The 14,590-nt window shown below is 35.4% G+C and overlaps 1 protein-coding gene across 2 annotated transcripts in view; it reads right to left on the bottom strand.

The window, feature by feature from the left end:
• Positions 1-14,590, bottom strand: part of SHOC1 (shortage in chiasmata 1) — an 81,991-nt gene that overhangs the window by 44,103 nt on the left and 23,298 nt on the right. For both annotated transcript variants that reach the window (XM_072731973.1, XM_072731974.1), the window contains 7 exons: positions 12,189-12,351; positions 11,857-11,953; positions 10,339-10,486; positions 9,049-9,150; positions 5,473-5,581; positions 1,252-1,346; positions 96-338 (listed from right to left, as the gene is read on the bottom strand). In XM_072731973.1, coding sequence (XP_072588074.1) covers positions 96-338; positions 1,252-1,346; positions 5,473-5,581; positions 9,049-9,150; positions 10,339-10,486; positions 11,857-11,953; positions 12,189-12,351 — 957 coding nt within the window. The remainder of the gene's footprint in view (positions 1-95; positions 339-1,251; positions 1,347-5,472; positions 5,582-9,048; positions 9,151-10,338; positions 10,487-11,856; positions 11,954-12,188; positions 12,352-14,590) is intronic.

Genomic DNA, 14,590 nt, shown 5'->3' with positions numbered 1-14,590 from the left:
GTTTTATTTTCCCAATCACCTAGTGGAAAGCCAGCATCTAACATTTTCTCATTCTGAAAAATTCACACAAGTGATATTTACTATTATGTACTCACATTCTAATTGAAGTAGTTTTGTTGGCAAAAATATCTCCATTGTAGTATCACTAGAAGATAAATCATTACCAGACAAATATGTATTCAGAAGTTCCAAAGTTTCTGTTTCTATCAGATTTAGTCCTCCCTCTTTCCACCGCTCTGTGCTTATAGGATTAACTACAAGGCTTTCTTCTTCAATAGAAAATATCTTTTTCAAATCTGTAACTGAACATTGGCTGCGGGGCTCTTCAGTTCTTGGCACTTAAAAAACAATAACAAACCAAAAACAAATAGAAACAGTTCACAGGGCAAAAGAGATGAAAAATACAATAAATAAAATCATACTGAACATTCCTTATGAAATAGCTTTTCACACATTGGGGAAAAAAGTGAAATGTGAAGTTATATAACTGGCATCTTCAAAATGCTAATACTTATAATATAAGTCCAGAGTATTATAGCAATAGAAGTCATTTAGGGATTTATTTCAATCTGTGGAAGTATCATGAAGTTAAAATTATTCTAGTATTTACTAGGAGATAGAACCATTATTTTGTTTGACCATTTTAGCAATTACTAAATTAATACATTTGATAGCATTTTGAAGAATTAAAGTAAGATTTACTAAATTTGAAATTCTATTTTATTGTAATGAACCTAAACTAGAAGATATATTTGATCAGATTTTATGACTATCATCTTAGATATTGTGGCATAGAGTTTTCTACCTTATTACTTCTAACCTAAATAATGACAAATCACAATATATGGAGGAACTGAAGCAGCACAACTACTTAAATCATTATCTGCATTATAAGCATCAACACAAAATTATGATGAAAAATTTTGAAATCCTAATTTTGGAACTGTGTTTTTTTTTTAAGATTTTATTTATTTATTCATGAGAGACACACACACACAGAGAGAGAGAGAGGCAGAGACACTGAGGCTGAGGGAGAAGCAGGCTCCCAATGTGGGACTCGATCCCAGAACCCCAGGATCATGCCTTGAGCCAAAGGTTCAACCGCTGACCCACCCAGGTGTCCTTGGAACTGTGTTTTTTATAACAACAGTAACAGTAATAAAAAATAAGAATACTGACAATACATTTCTACTAATTATACCTTTTCACATTTACTTTTTGTTTAGCATTCAAAAATCAATTAATCTCTACCTGTAAACAAAAATGGGTTCAAAGAGCTTCTGCAGCTTTCTAACTGCCACATCATCCAGTACTTGTGAGCTGATTCTTCAGCAGAAAGCAAATTACTGAGAATGAAGAGTTAAAGCTTAATGTATTAATAATATTGAGCCTTTTTACATACTAAAATTTTAAGAAAATTATTGTTCTAAGTATTTTTTTTTTTTTACATTCAAAAGCAAGTGAAAAATTTACTCTATAAATGTGTGGACTGAAGTAGCGTGTTCTATAGACCAAGTTTCAAATACTTACTTTTCCTCCCCTTGGAAGGTTTGGGAATTTGTTAGCCTCTGAATTGCTCCTGTTTTGCCTATATCTCAACTCCTACCTCCACATCCCTCAAGGGAATCTGGAGCTAGAGGAGGCTGACTTAGGAGGGTTTTAGCACTTCCTTCCATGAAGTGTGCTGGCACCAACTCTACAAGCCACCCAAAATAAAAATATACATATAAAACAATAGCTTTAATACAAATTTTTATGAAATTGCTGTCCCCAAGTCCGTTCTAAACAAATTCTGGAGCCACTCCTGGTTGAGGGTCATTGTGAAAAAGTTGTCCCCTGTAACTTCTTAGGAAGGTAAAAGTTTAGTGCTAAAGTTTATTTCAGGTTCTTCAATCTCAGTGGGTGTGTGAGTGATGTATGTCTGTTTGCATGTCTTGGGGTGCCAGGAAGAGAAAGGAAGAAAGACGCATGACAATTAGTGTAAATCACAGTTTATCAGTAGCTATGAAGTTATGGTGTTGGTAGGGAAAATAACACTAATCCACAAACCCTTTAATCTATGCCCCCAAACCTCTCACTCCAAGGCAAGAATTTTTTAAAAAGATTTTATTTATTTATTTGAGAGAGAGAGAGTGAGCACAAGCAGGGGAAGCAGCAGAGGGAGAGGGAGAAGCAGGCTCCCCGTGGGGCAGGGAGCCCAATGCAGAGCTCAATGTGGGGCTTGATCCCAGGACCCTGGGATCATGACCTGAGCCAAAGGTGGACACTTAACCCACGGAACCACCCAGGTGTCCCAACCCCCTGCAAAGAAAGAATTGATTGTATTCTGTTTCTTTGTTCATATGGGACATATATGGGCACGCTAATTATAAGTACTGCTAGTTAAGTTGACAGTCTCAGGTAGTAGAAAGCTAGGTTTTATGTCTAAGCTATCCAGTTTACCAACATAATCCAAAATCTATCATGAGGTGGCAAAATGTGAGATTCTAGATAATCCTTGAACCTTACACCAAGATCTCTTTGACAAGCAGACTCCTCAGATTATAGGTAATTACTTTAAAGCAAAAGGAAGGCAAGCCAAGAACAACAGGAGACCATAAAATAAACAAATATTCTTACTTTTAATATAACTTTCTGAAGACATGTCTGAATTTGATATATTGTTTAGTCATACATAAAAATAAGTTCATAATTCAGTAATCAGCATGGAAATAAAGTCTGATGCTACACAGACTTTTCAGCTTCAGAAAATCTAGCATAGAGTTTGACATGTGGTAAGCACTCAAAATATTTGTTAATTGGTTATATTTCCAGCCAAAATCTTGTGTTATGAAATAGAAGTAACTGGGGACATAAAATCAAGTTAAAGGTACAGTAACACTACATTTTATTTTTCCCTTCTTTTTTTTATTTTAACACTTTTTTCTTTGTTTTTAGGTTCACAGTTGAGGTGAAAATCCATTTTTTAAACAGGAATTTTAAGGTTTTTATATTCATAAACCAAATTGAAGTGATTTACCTCTTGCTAATGAATGTAGCATGATGAGACGACCTCTTTAAGTTGTTTCCAATGGCCCTAGAACCTATGGCTAATTTTAAAAAGCCTTTTTTGTTCTAATTTATGCAAATAATAATACATAGAAAAGACTTAAGTTTTGTAAGTTCTAGTTAGTTAAGTTATAACAGTAAGTAGATATATAGCTTGTGTGATTAAAAGTTTATGATAATTAAGTAAATACTTTTAATATCCGATTGAAATTCAAGATTGTACTAATCTCTGCTAGTTTCTGTTTTTGATTATCAATCTGCCCTAATAGATGGATTAGGGTATGTGAAGTAAAAGAGCACTAAAAAAGATAGTACATGCCCTGCAAATAAACATCTGCACCTCAGCCAAGGAACTAAAAGTATTTAAAAAAATTATAAGTAGTTTCTGTACTTGTTCTGTGAGATTATTTTTAGAGTTAGAATCTGATGGGGCAGTTCTGATTCATGGTAGATTCTATATATCATAGGCTTATTCCCCAAATGACACAATCCTTTGCCAGATGAAGGTAGTTGGGGCCCTCAATACCAGACTCCTTCATTGTGTGCTGTGACACCTTCCTGAGACCATTAAATAGAAACCTGAGCAGCTAGTGATAAGTTGCTCCAGTTGCTCCCAAAAACCCAACAGAATTCTCCTCTGACAGATTAGCCAATCAGAGCTAAGAACTCAAAACTCAGCTCCCACAGCATCCATTCTGCGAATAATTCGTCAGACACTTGTAGACTTTCCTGTAATTTTCCAGAAAATATATTATTTTAGGACTCATTAAGTTTCAAGGTTACAGTGGGGATAAAAGGGGATGGACTGGTTATGCTCCTAGTTTTGTAACTGGCATAAGAGAAAGGAAATGCAGCGACAATTCCGGATAGCAGACTGATCTAATTTAGAAAACATTAAGATACACGATGCCACATGGTAGAAGATAGCAACAAAAGCTATCTCAGACTCCACTGGAGGGCAAATTCATATATTGAAGCTCTAATTCTCAGTACCTCAGAATGTGACTGTATTTGGAGACAAGGCCTTTAAAGAGATAATTAAGTTAAAATGGGGTGGTTAAGATAGAAGCTAATCCAATATGAATAGGAATTTAGGACATAGACATGCATGGAGGAAAGATTGTAAGAAGAGAAAGCTAGACAGGGCACCTGGGTGGTTGAGTTGGTTAAGTGGCTGACTTCAGCTCAGGATATGATCTTGGGATTCAGGGGCCCAGTGTCAGCCCTCACATGATGCTCCATGCTCAGCGGGGAGTCTGCTTCTCTCTCTCCCTGTGCCCCTCCCCCCTGCTCATGCTTTCTCTCTCTCAAATAAATATATAAATAAAATCTTTTTTTAAAAAAAGAAGATAGAAGACAGTTACCTAAGATGAAGCCAAGAAAAGACATCTCATAATTAATCCAGTCCTGCTTAATCTTAGACTTCTAGCCTCCAAACTAAATAAATTTAAATTAATTTACCATAGTCTGGGTGTTTAAGCCATTCATCTATTGTATTTGTTAAGGCAGCCTGAGCAAATAAATATACAACTACACTGTCTTTCATAGCAGTGAGTGCCAATAGTGGGAGCTCCATTGGCAGGTATCCAGTGGCAATATCCTAAGCAAATTGTTCTAGTGCCAGAATCTTTAAAATTTTTCAAGTTATTTATTTTATTTTATTTTATTTATTTATTTTTTTAAGAAACATTTTTATTATTATTATTATTATTATTTTTTATGATAGGAACACAGTGAGAGAGAGAGGCAGAGACACAGGCAGAGAGAGAAGCAGGCTCCATGCACCGGGAGCCTGATGTGGGATTCGATCCCGGATCTCCAGGATCGCGCCCTGGGCCAAAGGCAGGCGCCAAACCACTGCGCCACCCAGGGATCCCCAAGTTATTTATTTTAAATGGTAATATGTTCACATTCAAAATACTAAAAATATGAAAGAACCTGGCTCTATCACTTACTAGTTCCCATATTGCCAGGCTACCCAGTTCCCTCCCAGACATAACCAAAGTGGCTTGATTCTTGCATCTTTTTAAAGATATTCTATACGTATAAAAATAAGTATGTACATATATATTCATATATTCTATTTGCTTACTATAAACACTGTTTTTGTTTACATTCTTTCACAGAGGAATCTTGGAAATTGCTTTTATATGAAGGGATTTAATTAAAGACTGTTTTTTTTTTTTTTTTTAAGATTTTATTTTATTTATCCATGACAGACACAGAGAGATGCAGAGAGAGAGGCAGAGACACGAGCAGAGGGAGAAGCAGGTTCCATGCAGGGAGCCCAACGTGGGACCTGATCCTGGGTCTCCAGGATCACACCCTGGGCTGAAGGCAGCACTAAACCGCTGAACCACCCAGGAAGCCCAAGACTGGTTATTTTGAATTGTAATTTGAGTTCTAGCTATAATCTTTACTTACATTTTACAAACAGGAGAAAATGGAAATGTCTGAAGTCTTGTACATAATGAAGTCACAGAAGAAGGTTGGTTTTTTAGACGTAGATGAGTTAATGGCATTTCTAACTCCACTAGAATAAAAAAAGTTTAAAAAATAATTAATTACATAAACATTGAATAAAATTTAGTTTAGAACTCTTTGTAAGTGACTATTATATTGATCATTCTACTACAACACAAAGTTTTATTTTACTTATTTTTAAAAATATTTTTATTTATTTATTCATGAGAGACACAGAGAGAGAGGCAGAGACACAGGCACAGGGAGAAACAGGCCCCCTGCAGGGAGCCCGACGTGGGACTCGATCCCTGGACTCCAGGAACACACCCTGGACCAAACGCAGGTGCTTAACTGCTGAGCCACCCAGACATCCCCAACACAAAGTTTTAATAAAAAGACATTTGGGCTACTTGAAATACAAAATAATAGTTTTAAATTTCCATCTATAAGAAATTACACATATATCACATGCTGTCTCAACAGTGATAGTAGTGATTTAAAAAATACACTGACAACTAAACTTTATTGAGTTTACTGTATGAGAGAAATTCTAAGAGTCTTATGTATAATTATGCTTTCAATTCTGACAACTTAAGTTGTCAGTACTTAGGAGACAGTACTATTTTTGTCTTCATACTAAATATTGGTGATGTTAAGTAAATAGTATTAATGGAGACTAATTCTTTGCCTTAATAAGTCTGGAGTCTGGGTGGCCCAGCACAGAATTACATATTTATAGGGTGGGCTTCAGAAACTGAAACTCCCATGGACTTTCTTCAGAGAGTTAGAACAAATTATTTTAATATTTATGTGGAATCAGAAAAGACCCCGAATAGCCAGGGGAATTTTAAAAAAGAAAACCATATCTGGGGGCATCACAATGCCAGATTTCAGGTTGTACTACAAAGCTGTGGTCATCAAGACAGTGTGGTACTGGCACAAAAACAGACACATAGATCAATGGAACAGAATAGAGAACCCAGAAGTGGACCCTCAACTTTATGGTCAACTAATATTCGATAAAGGAGGAAAGACTATCCATTGGAAGAAAGACAGTCTCTTCAATAAATGGTGCTGGGAAAATTGGACATCCACATGCAGAAGAATGAAACTAGACCACTCTCTTTCACCATACACAAAGATAAACTCAAAATGGATGAAAGATCTAAATGGAGACAAGAATCCATCAAAATCCTAGAGGAGAACACAGGCAACACCCTTTTTGAACTCAGCCACAGTAACTTCTTGCAAGATACATCCACGAAGGCAAAAGAAACAAAAGCAAAAATGAACTATTGGTACTTCATCAAGATAAGAGCTTTTGCACAGCAAAGGATACAGTCAACAAAACTAAAAAACAACCTACAGAATGGGAGAAGATATTTGCAAATGATGTATCAGATAAAGGGCTAGTATCCAAGATCTATAAAGAACTTATTAAACTCAACACCAAAGAAACAAACAATCCAATCATAAAATGGGCAAAAGACATGAAGAGAAATCTCACAGAGGAAGACATAGACATGGCCAACACGCACATGAGAAAATGCTCTGCATCACTTGCCATCAGGGAAATACAAATCAAAACCACAATGAGATACCACCTCACACCAGTGAGAATGGGGAAATTAACAAGGCAGGAAACCACAAATGTTGGAGCGGATGCGAAGAAAAGGGAACCCTCTTACACTGTTGGTGGGAATGGGAACTGGTGCAGCCACTCTGGAAAACTGTGTGGAGGTTCCTCAAAGAGTTAAAAATAGACCTGCCCTACGACCCAGCAATTGCACTGTTGGGGATTTACCCCAAAGATACAGATGCAGTGAAACGCCAGGACACCTGCACCCCGATGTTTATAGCAGCAATGTCCACAATAGCCAAACTGTGGAAGGAGCCTCGGTGTCCAACGAAAGATGAATGGATAAAGAAGATGTGGTTTATGTATACAATGGAATATTACTCAGCCATTAGAAATGACAAATACCCACCATTTGCTTCAACGTGGATGGAACTGGAGGGTATTATATGCTGAGTGAAGTAAGTCAATCGGAGAAGGACAGTGTATGTTCTCATTCATTTGGGGAATATAAATAGTAGTGAAAGGGAATATAAGGGAAGGGAGAAGAAATGTGTGGGAAATATCAGAAAGGGAGACAGAACATAAAGACTCCTAACTCTGGGAAACGAACTAGGGGTGGTGGAAGGGGAGGAGGGCGGGGGGTGGAGGTGACTGGGTGACCGGCACTGAGGGGGGCACTTGATGGGATGAGCACTGGGTATTATGCTGTATGTTGGTAAATTGAACATCAATAAAAAATAAATTTATTAAAAAAAAAGAAACTGAAACTCATTTTTTCATAAGCAGTCAGTGTGTTTCTAACACTTTCATAAATAAAGCAGTAAACTTCCAAATAGATGATTAATATGATTTAATTATAAATGTAACTACAGGAGCACCTGGGTGGCTCAGTCAGTTAAGTATCTGACTCTTGATTTTGGCTCACATCGTGATCTCAGGGTTGTAATATTAGGCTCCACACTGGGTATAGAGCCTGTGTAAGATTCTCTCTCTCCCCCTACCTCTGCCTACCTCCCTCCACCCCAGCTAAAATAAATAAATAAAAAAATAAAATAGATGTAACTAAATAATAGTATCATCAAAACAGCTACCCAATTTTTAAAATATTTTATTTATTAGAGAAAGAGAAAGAGAGAGAGAAAGAGAGTACATGAGCAGAGGGAAGGGCAGAGGGAGAGGGAGAAGCAGACCAGGGAGCCCGATGCAGGGCTTGAGCCCAGGCCTCTGGGATCATGACCTAAGCCAAAGGCAGATGCTTAATCAACTGAACCACCCAGGTGCCCCTCATCAACATAGTTAAGAAGCAACACAACTTGATATTACAGTGGAACAAAAGAAGATTCAGAGTCCAAATCTGGTATGATAATAAGAGTAACAATAATGATAGGATTGTTTTAATTTTTTTAAAGATTTTATTTATTTATTCATGAGACACACACACACACACACACAGAGAGAGGCAGAGACACAGGCAGAGGGAGAAGCAGGCTCCATGCAGGGACTCAATCCTGGGTGCCTAGGATCAGGCCCTGGGCTGAAGGTGGCGCTAAACTGCTGAGCCACCCGGGCTGCCCAGGACTGTTTTAATTGATTAAAAAGTTATATTTACAGAAGCACAAAGGTCAGCAAGATTACTAATAATGAGGTAAAATATAAAATTTTATTTACTGAACTATAATAAGATTTCTGATTTAAATATTAATGCTATTTCCTCTGTTCCTCTTCCTCAGTCTTTGTAACTCTCTGTATATTATGCAGTTTTGATGCTAGAAGGATAATTGGTTAATGATAGTAACAAATGTAAATGGACAGATAAGAGAAAAAATGACAACTTGGATTGCAATAATAAAATTTTAAACATGAAAACTGTCTCATAGTAGACCTTACATGTGAGTGTATTAAACTTTTATATCACATATAACCGCTGATAAACTCAATGATTGATCCAAAATTTCTACCTGGTTCACTATACTCTGGTTCACAATGGCTTTGAATGGCCAAAATTTCTGTGGAGCTGCATTTTATATCCTCAATGTCACTTCCATGCTTGGCAGTAAGATCTGAAAAGAAAAGTAAGAAAGACTACTATTAGCATAAGTACTACCACATCAGATTTTTTTGTAATGTTGTTCGTTCCTCTGTGGCAATGACACCGTCTTACTTAGTATACTATCAGAGCCAACTGAAGGCTGGGAGTGGAACCCAACAGTCAGTCAGTAAAGTCACTTGTCCTTTACGTTAGCACTCATGGATTTGTGTCCTGCTAATAAGCCAATGGGCCACCCTGCAGTTTTAAGCCCTGCTAAATTTTCAAGTTCTGGTATGAATTTGATTAACTTACTCAGGTTGATTTTTCATTCCCTTGCTTTGATTTGTAGGCTGATACTTGATCTAGTCTTGTCTGTAAGAATTCCTTCAAGTCTGTGGTCTAGTAATGGGAAGCATCTCTGTTCTCAATGGATATCATAAATCTCCCTTCCCTCCTCCCTAATATTATATATCTTTAATGATTTCAATTGGAATTTATAAAAGAGTAGTTAAATATCTGGGCTTAAATTGTCATCAGAAAAACTCAACAATATTGACTAAGTCTAACTGGCATAAAAAAAAATCTACATTTTAGGTTATGATTCTCCTAGTTACCTGATTCCATGAATCAGGACCTTACTCTGAGCTTCTCCATATCTAACTAAAGTCAGCATAGAAGTTGTTAGTACTTTGTCATTGTTTATTAGAAAACAACTTTAAGGGATCCCTGGGTGGCGCAGCGGTTTAGCGCCTGCCTTTGGCCCAGGGCGCGATCCTGGAGACCCAGGATCGAATCCCACATCGGACTCCCGGTGCATGGAGCCTGCTTCTCCCTCTGCCTATGTCTCTGCCTCTCTATCTCTCTCTCTATGACTATCATAAGTAAATAAATAAAAAAAAAAGAAAAAAAAGAAAACAACTTTAAAAAGTTAGTATAGTCATAGGTGATTTAGCTTTACTTGTATAATTATATTGAAATGGTTAATTTCAGAGATGTTTTAAGTTTGCAAGTGTATAAAGAGAAAGACAATGAAAAAAGAGTCTTACCAACAATAATTCTAAGATTTACCTGCAGAACACTTTTTAAAAATCTGGGAGTTCAAAATAAATAAATAAAAATCTGGAGGTTTTTAAAAGAGAAAACAGTTTAGTCAAGTGCTTTTATAGCAAACACTATTAAATAGTTTTTACAAGTAATGGATTTTTAAATTTATTCTCACCTCTTTTGAAAAGTTCATTTTCATCTGCATAATTTATTATTTCTGGAACTAAGTTTAATGATTCCTTCAGTTCGGAGAGTGATGGAATATCAGCTTCTTGTTTGGAGCTTGTAGATATTAAGAGTTCACACTCAGACAAAATTGATGGCTGAAATAGTATAAGTAAAACAAGCTTTTAGGGAGGTTTTCCAGGTAAGTATTTCTGGACTCACAAACAGATATAATTTGTTTAATTGGTGTATCAAATTTTAGACTAAATATTCAAAAATTTTAATGTTATTAAAACATTTTTTTAAAAAATAGAGTTATAGTAGCCAAAAATATACTAAAAGCAATGTTCTGAGTAATGTCTTTTATGGCCACTGATTATACTAGTGATGTACAGTATTCTAGATGCAGAAATATCTTCTTTTGGCCTAATAACAAATTTCTAAACTTCTGAATTAAAAATAATCACTGTAGTAGATGAGAAATAGTGAATGGAGAGAAGTTAAAAGGGTAGATGAAATGGAATGGATCTTTGCTACATGTCATTAAATACACTTCTTTTTCATTCCTACAGAACAGGATTCTATGTGCACAATTCTCAGAGCTAATAGGTGAGGGATGGGAGGACTACAAAAGAAGCTAATAGGTAAATTAATATTTTCACCATGTATATTAACATTTTTAATTGTAAGGAAACCCTTTAAATGCCTTATGATATCTGTATCTGTATCTATATTTACATTTCTATCTATATTCTTTGAATGTCTTAAGAAAAGCCCCAAATATGAAACATTTTCAGTTGTTTCAAAAAAATGTTTAAAGTAATTTGTAAATGCATTGAATCTATATGGGCCTAGTTTTCTGAGTTTGTTAAATTGTAAAAAATTCTTTGCACTCTCAACTGCTAAAATTCTTTAATAATAATATCATAGTAACAATTTTGTGTCTATCAGAACTGTATGCTAAAAAAGAAGGGATGCCTTTGAGGAATTTGATCTTTAATATGTAATGATGCTATCTTCCTTATTAACCACAGGCAGCACCTAAAATGAAATCTCAGACCATCTTTATTCTTACTACTTCAATGAGAAACTTCTCTGACATAGTGCTGTTTTGTGTGTAACTCACAAATCAAAATCAACATTTCTAGCTCTGGTTTCCAATTTTTTAATTAGAATATGACCACTTAATGTTCTATACCAGGTAGATTTATTAAAATCACTAAGAGATATTTTTAAATTCACTATACCTCGGCTGCACAGTATCAACCAAAATTCATCTGAGTAGGACCCAGGCTCCAGGATTTTATTAAAACTCTCCAAGTAATTCCAATGTGCAACCATAGTTTAGAACCACTATCTTAAAGTAAATTTGACTCCGTTACTGGTATATTTAACCTATTGCCAAGTCTTTTTTAACTTGACAATAGTAGATAGTCAATGCATATTACTGAAATTTATAAAAGTGTGCTTTACCAACTTTTATAAAAATATTACTGAAAGCAAGTATTACAGTTTCATTTAAACCTACTGTATCTTCTAGCTTTTCCTGACAAAAGTTCTCTTTATGCATGTAAAAATCTTCTTTCACAAGACTTTTCAAATCTCCTTGAAATGAGAAATGTTCCCTTAACAAAAAATAAAACATTAAATTAGTGTCTACTAAAAAAAAGCAAGGTACATACTAAGTAGCCAACCAAATTAAATAATAATTTAACACAATGATTGAAATTGGAATTGAAAAAAAAGAGAAAAACCTGGAATTGAGATAAATGATAAATATTATTATTGATAACATCTAGACTTGTGAGCATACAAAGATATTTTCTCCCTTAAAAATATTTGCATCAGACAATTAAGTACCTGAAGAAATTAGCTTCTGTGAAGACCTGTTCTTTGAAATCTAAAATGGGGTCCTTTATCAAAAATGGTTTTAGCCTACTCAACAGAGTATGCACAGTTGGTAGCTGACTTTTATATGACATCAAGTTATTTACAAAAAGTATTTCTTCATCAATATATAAATCTGAAAAAAAAAAGAAATGTAAAGGAATAAGAAAAAATCTAAAAGTTACACAAAGGGATTTAGTTAGTTACTGCAATTAGCCATTTAAACATCCTTTAAATTCTTTAATTCTTTATTGTATTATATAAAGCATGCATCATAGGATTGGCATATAGGCAAAAGCTCAGTAAATTTTAGCATTACTTAGTACACTGACTAGTAACCAAACATCCTGAAAGAGTTGTAATGGCTTTTCTTTTCAACAAAGATTAATAATTGGTGGAAAATATCTTGCAGCCATATCCTCCAAAATAACCAGGGGTAGCCTAATCAGAGTTGTAAAGAAATAAAAGCATTAGACTTTTGTGGAACCTAGTCTTTTCTCTGCATCATTTTACCTCTTAAAGTCTTGAATTCATCCCTAGAGGCTCAGATATGTAGGGAAAGGAGATGGTCTACAAAACCTACAAATGAGATCAATTCAGATTCTATCACTGTAATGATTAAAAAAATTGTTTCTGGTATAAAATAGAAATAAGATTTTCATTGGCAAGTTGATTATAATGAAAGTAATATGGCAAAGTACTTGACAAGTGTGATACATCATATATTAGGAAACACTAATGCTAAAACAGTTAATTACTGGAATAAATTTCTCCCTTCGATCTCCACTCTATTATGTTCAGGTTACTTTAGAATCTTAGCCAACTACGTCAGTGCTTTAACACTTTCTGAGCCAAAGGAAGGAATGTAAAACCTGTTCCCATTCTACTATAAGCTCCTGAGTGGAAGGAAGAAAGGGAAAATATAAGTTTAGATGAAGAGCTATTCAGAAAGCCAAACTCCCCAAAGCCAAAGCTACAAGGAAGCAGGAGCAACAATCTCTTGTTCTGGGTAGTAACCTTTCAGTTAAGTAAATTTAAAATGTCATGAAAGAGGAATAGCATGGAGTGATGACTCCCATGACCAACTACATCATTGGCATGCATGTGTCTAATAAATATGTGGTGTTAAGCAGGCAGCCAGGAAACATCCTTTTGCCTGGTGTTACCTTGAAGTGCCAAAAGAGAATTTGTTCCATAAACTAGCCTCTTAAGAGATTACTTATCTGAACCTGCCAAGTTTCTGATAATTTCATGGCCAAGAGCTTCCCATAACAAATTTGGCATAGTTCTTTTATATACCAAAGAGAGCTAGCCAATCAATTCCGTATCTAAACAGGGCTTATGTTTGACAATTAAACATAGTTCATTTGGGTTTTTTTGGTTTTTTTTTTTAATTTTTTTTATTATTTATTCATGATAGAGAGAGAGAGAGAGAGAGAGAGACACAGGCAGAAGGAGAAGCAGGCTCCATGCACCGGGAGCCCGACGTGGGACTCGATCCCTCCCGGGTCTACCAGGATCGCGCCCTGGGCCAAAGGCAGGCGCCAAACCACTGCGCCACCCAGGGATCCCAAACATAGTTCATTTGTATTTCCATTCTGATTACTGAAGTCGTATTAGTAGTAAAAATCCAAACAGCATTTGTTTATATCCCCAACAGGTCCTCTAGCCATTTTCTCTTTCTAGATGAGTAGGCTCATTCTACTATTTCTGCAAATCTATGGAAAGAAACATCTACCAGTTATGAGGTCTTATTTTCCAACCATCCATTTTTGATAGAGCCACTTGAGGGCAGCAACACACTACAACCAATGTTCTTTGTAACCACACAAAAGTTGTTTTACGAAGGGTGCTACTTCCGTATATTCTTAAGGTTATACAACACTTCCTGGAGTCCTTACTTTATTATAGCTCTTCTATACAGATATGAGGAGACTGTTTTCCTCTATTGTAAAGAAGTGTTGAATTGTTATAAAGAAGCAAATATTTTGCTAGTTAACTATGAAAAGAAACAGTAGAGATCTACTTGACAGGACAGACAAGTTTATTCTTGCAGAAGATTCCTTTATCTACCTAGAAAACCCAAGATTACTAAACGAAAACAAATAAAGGAGTTCACTAGGTGCCTGATTAAAAAAAAAAATTAGAAAATCTCCGGTTTTCAAACATATATAACCCTCCCCCCAATTAATGGAAAATTCATTCATAATGATGACAAGTATACAAACATCAAGAAATCAACATAACAAAAATGTGCAGAAAGTATATGAAAGAAACTATAAAAGTTTAATGAGGACCATTTAAAACATTGAATAAAAGGCAAGATAAATCATTTTCCTGGTTAGTAAGACTAATGGTAAAAAAAAGAAGTAAAA

Source organism: Vulpes vulpes, chromosome 12, assembly GCF_048418805.1.
Source record: "Vulpes vulpes isolate BD-2025 chromosome 12, VulVul3, whole genome shotgun sequence".
NCBI classification, from domain to species: Eukaryota; Metazoa; Chordata; class Mammalia; order Carnivora; family Canidae; genus Vulpes; species Vulpes vulpes.
This window is presented reverse-complemented; position numbering and strand designations above follow the sequence as displayed.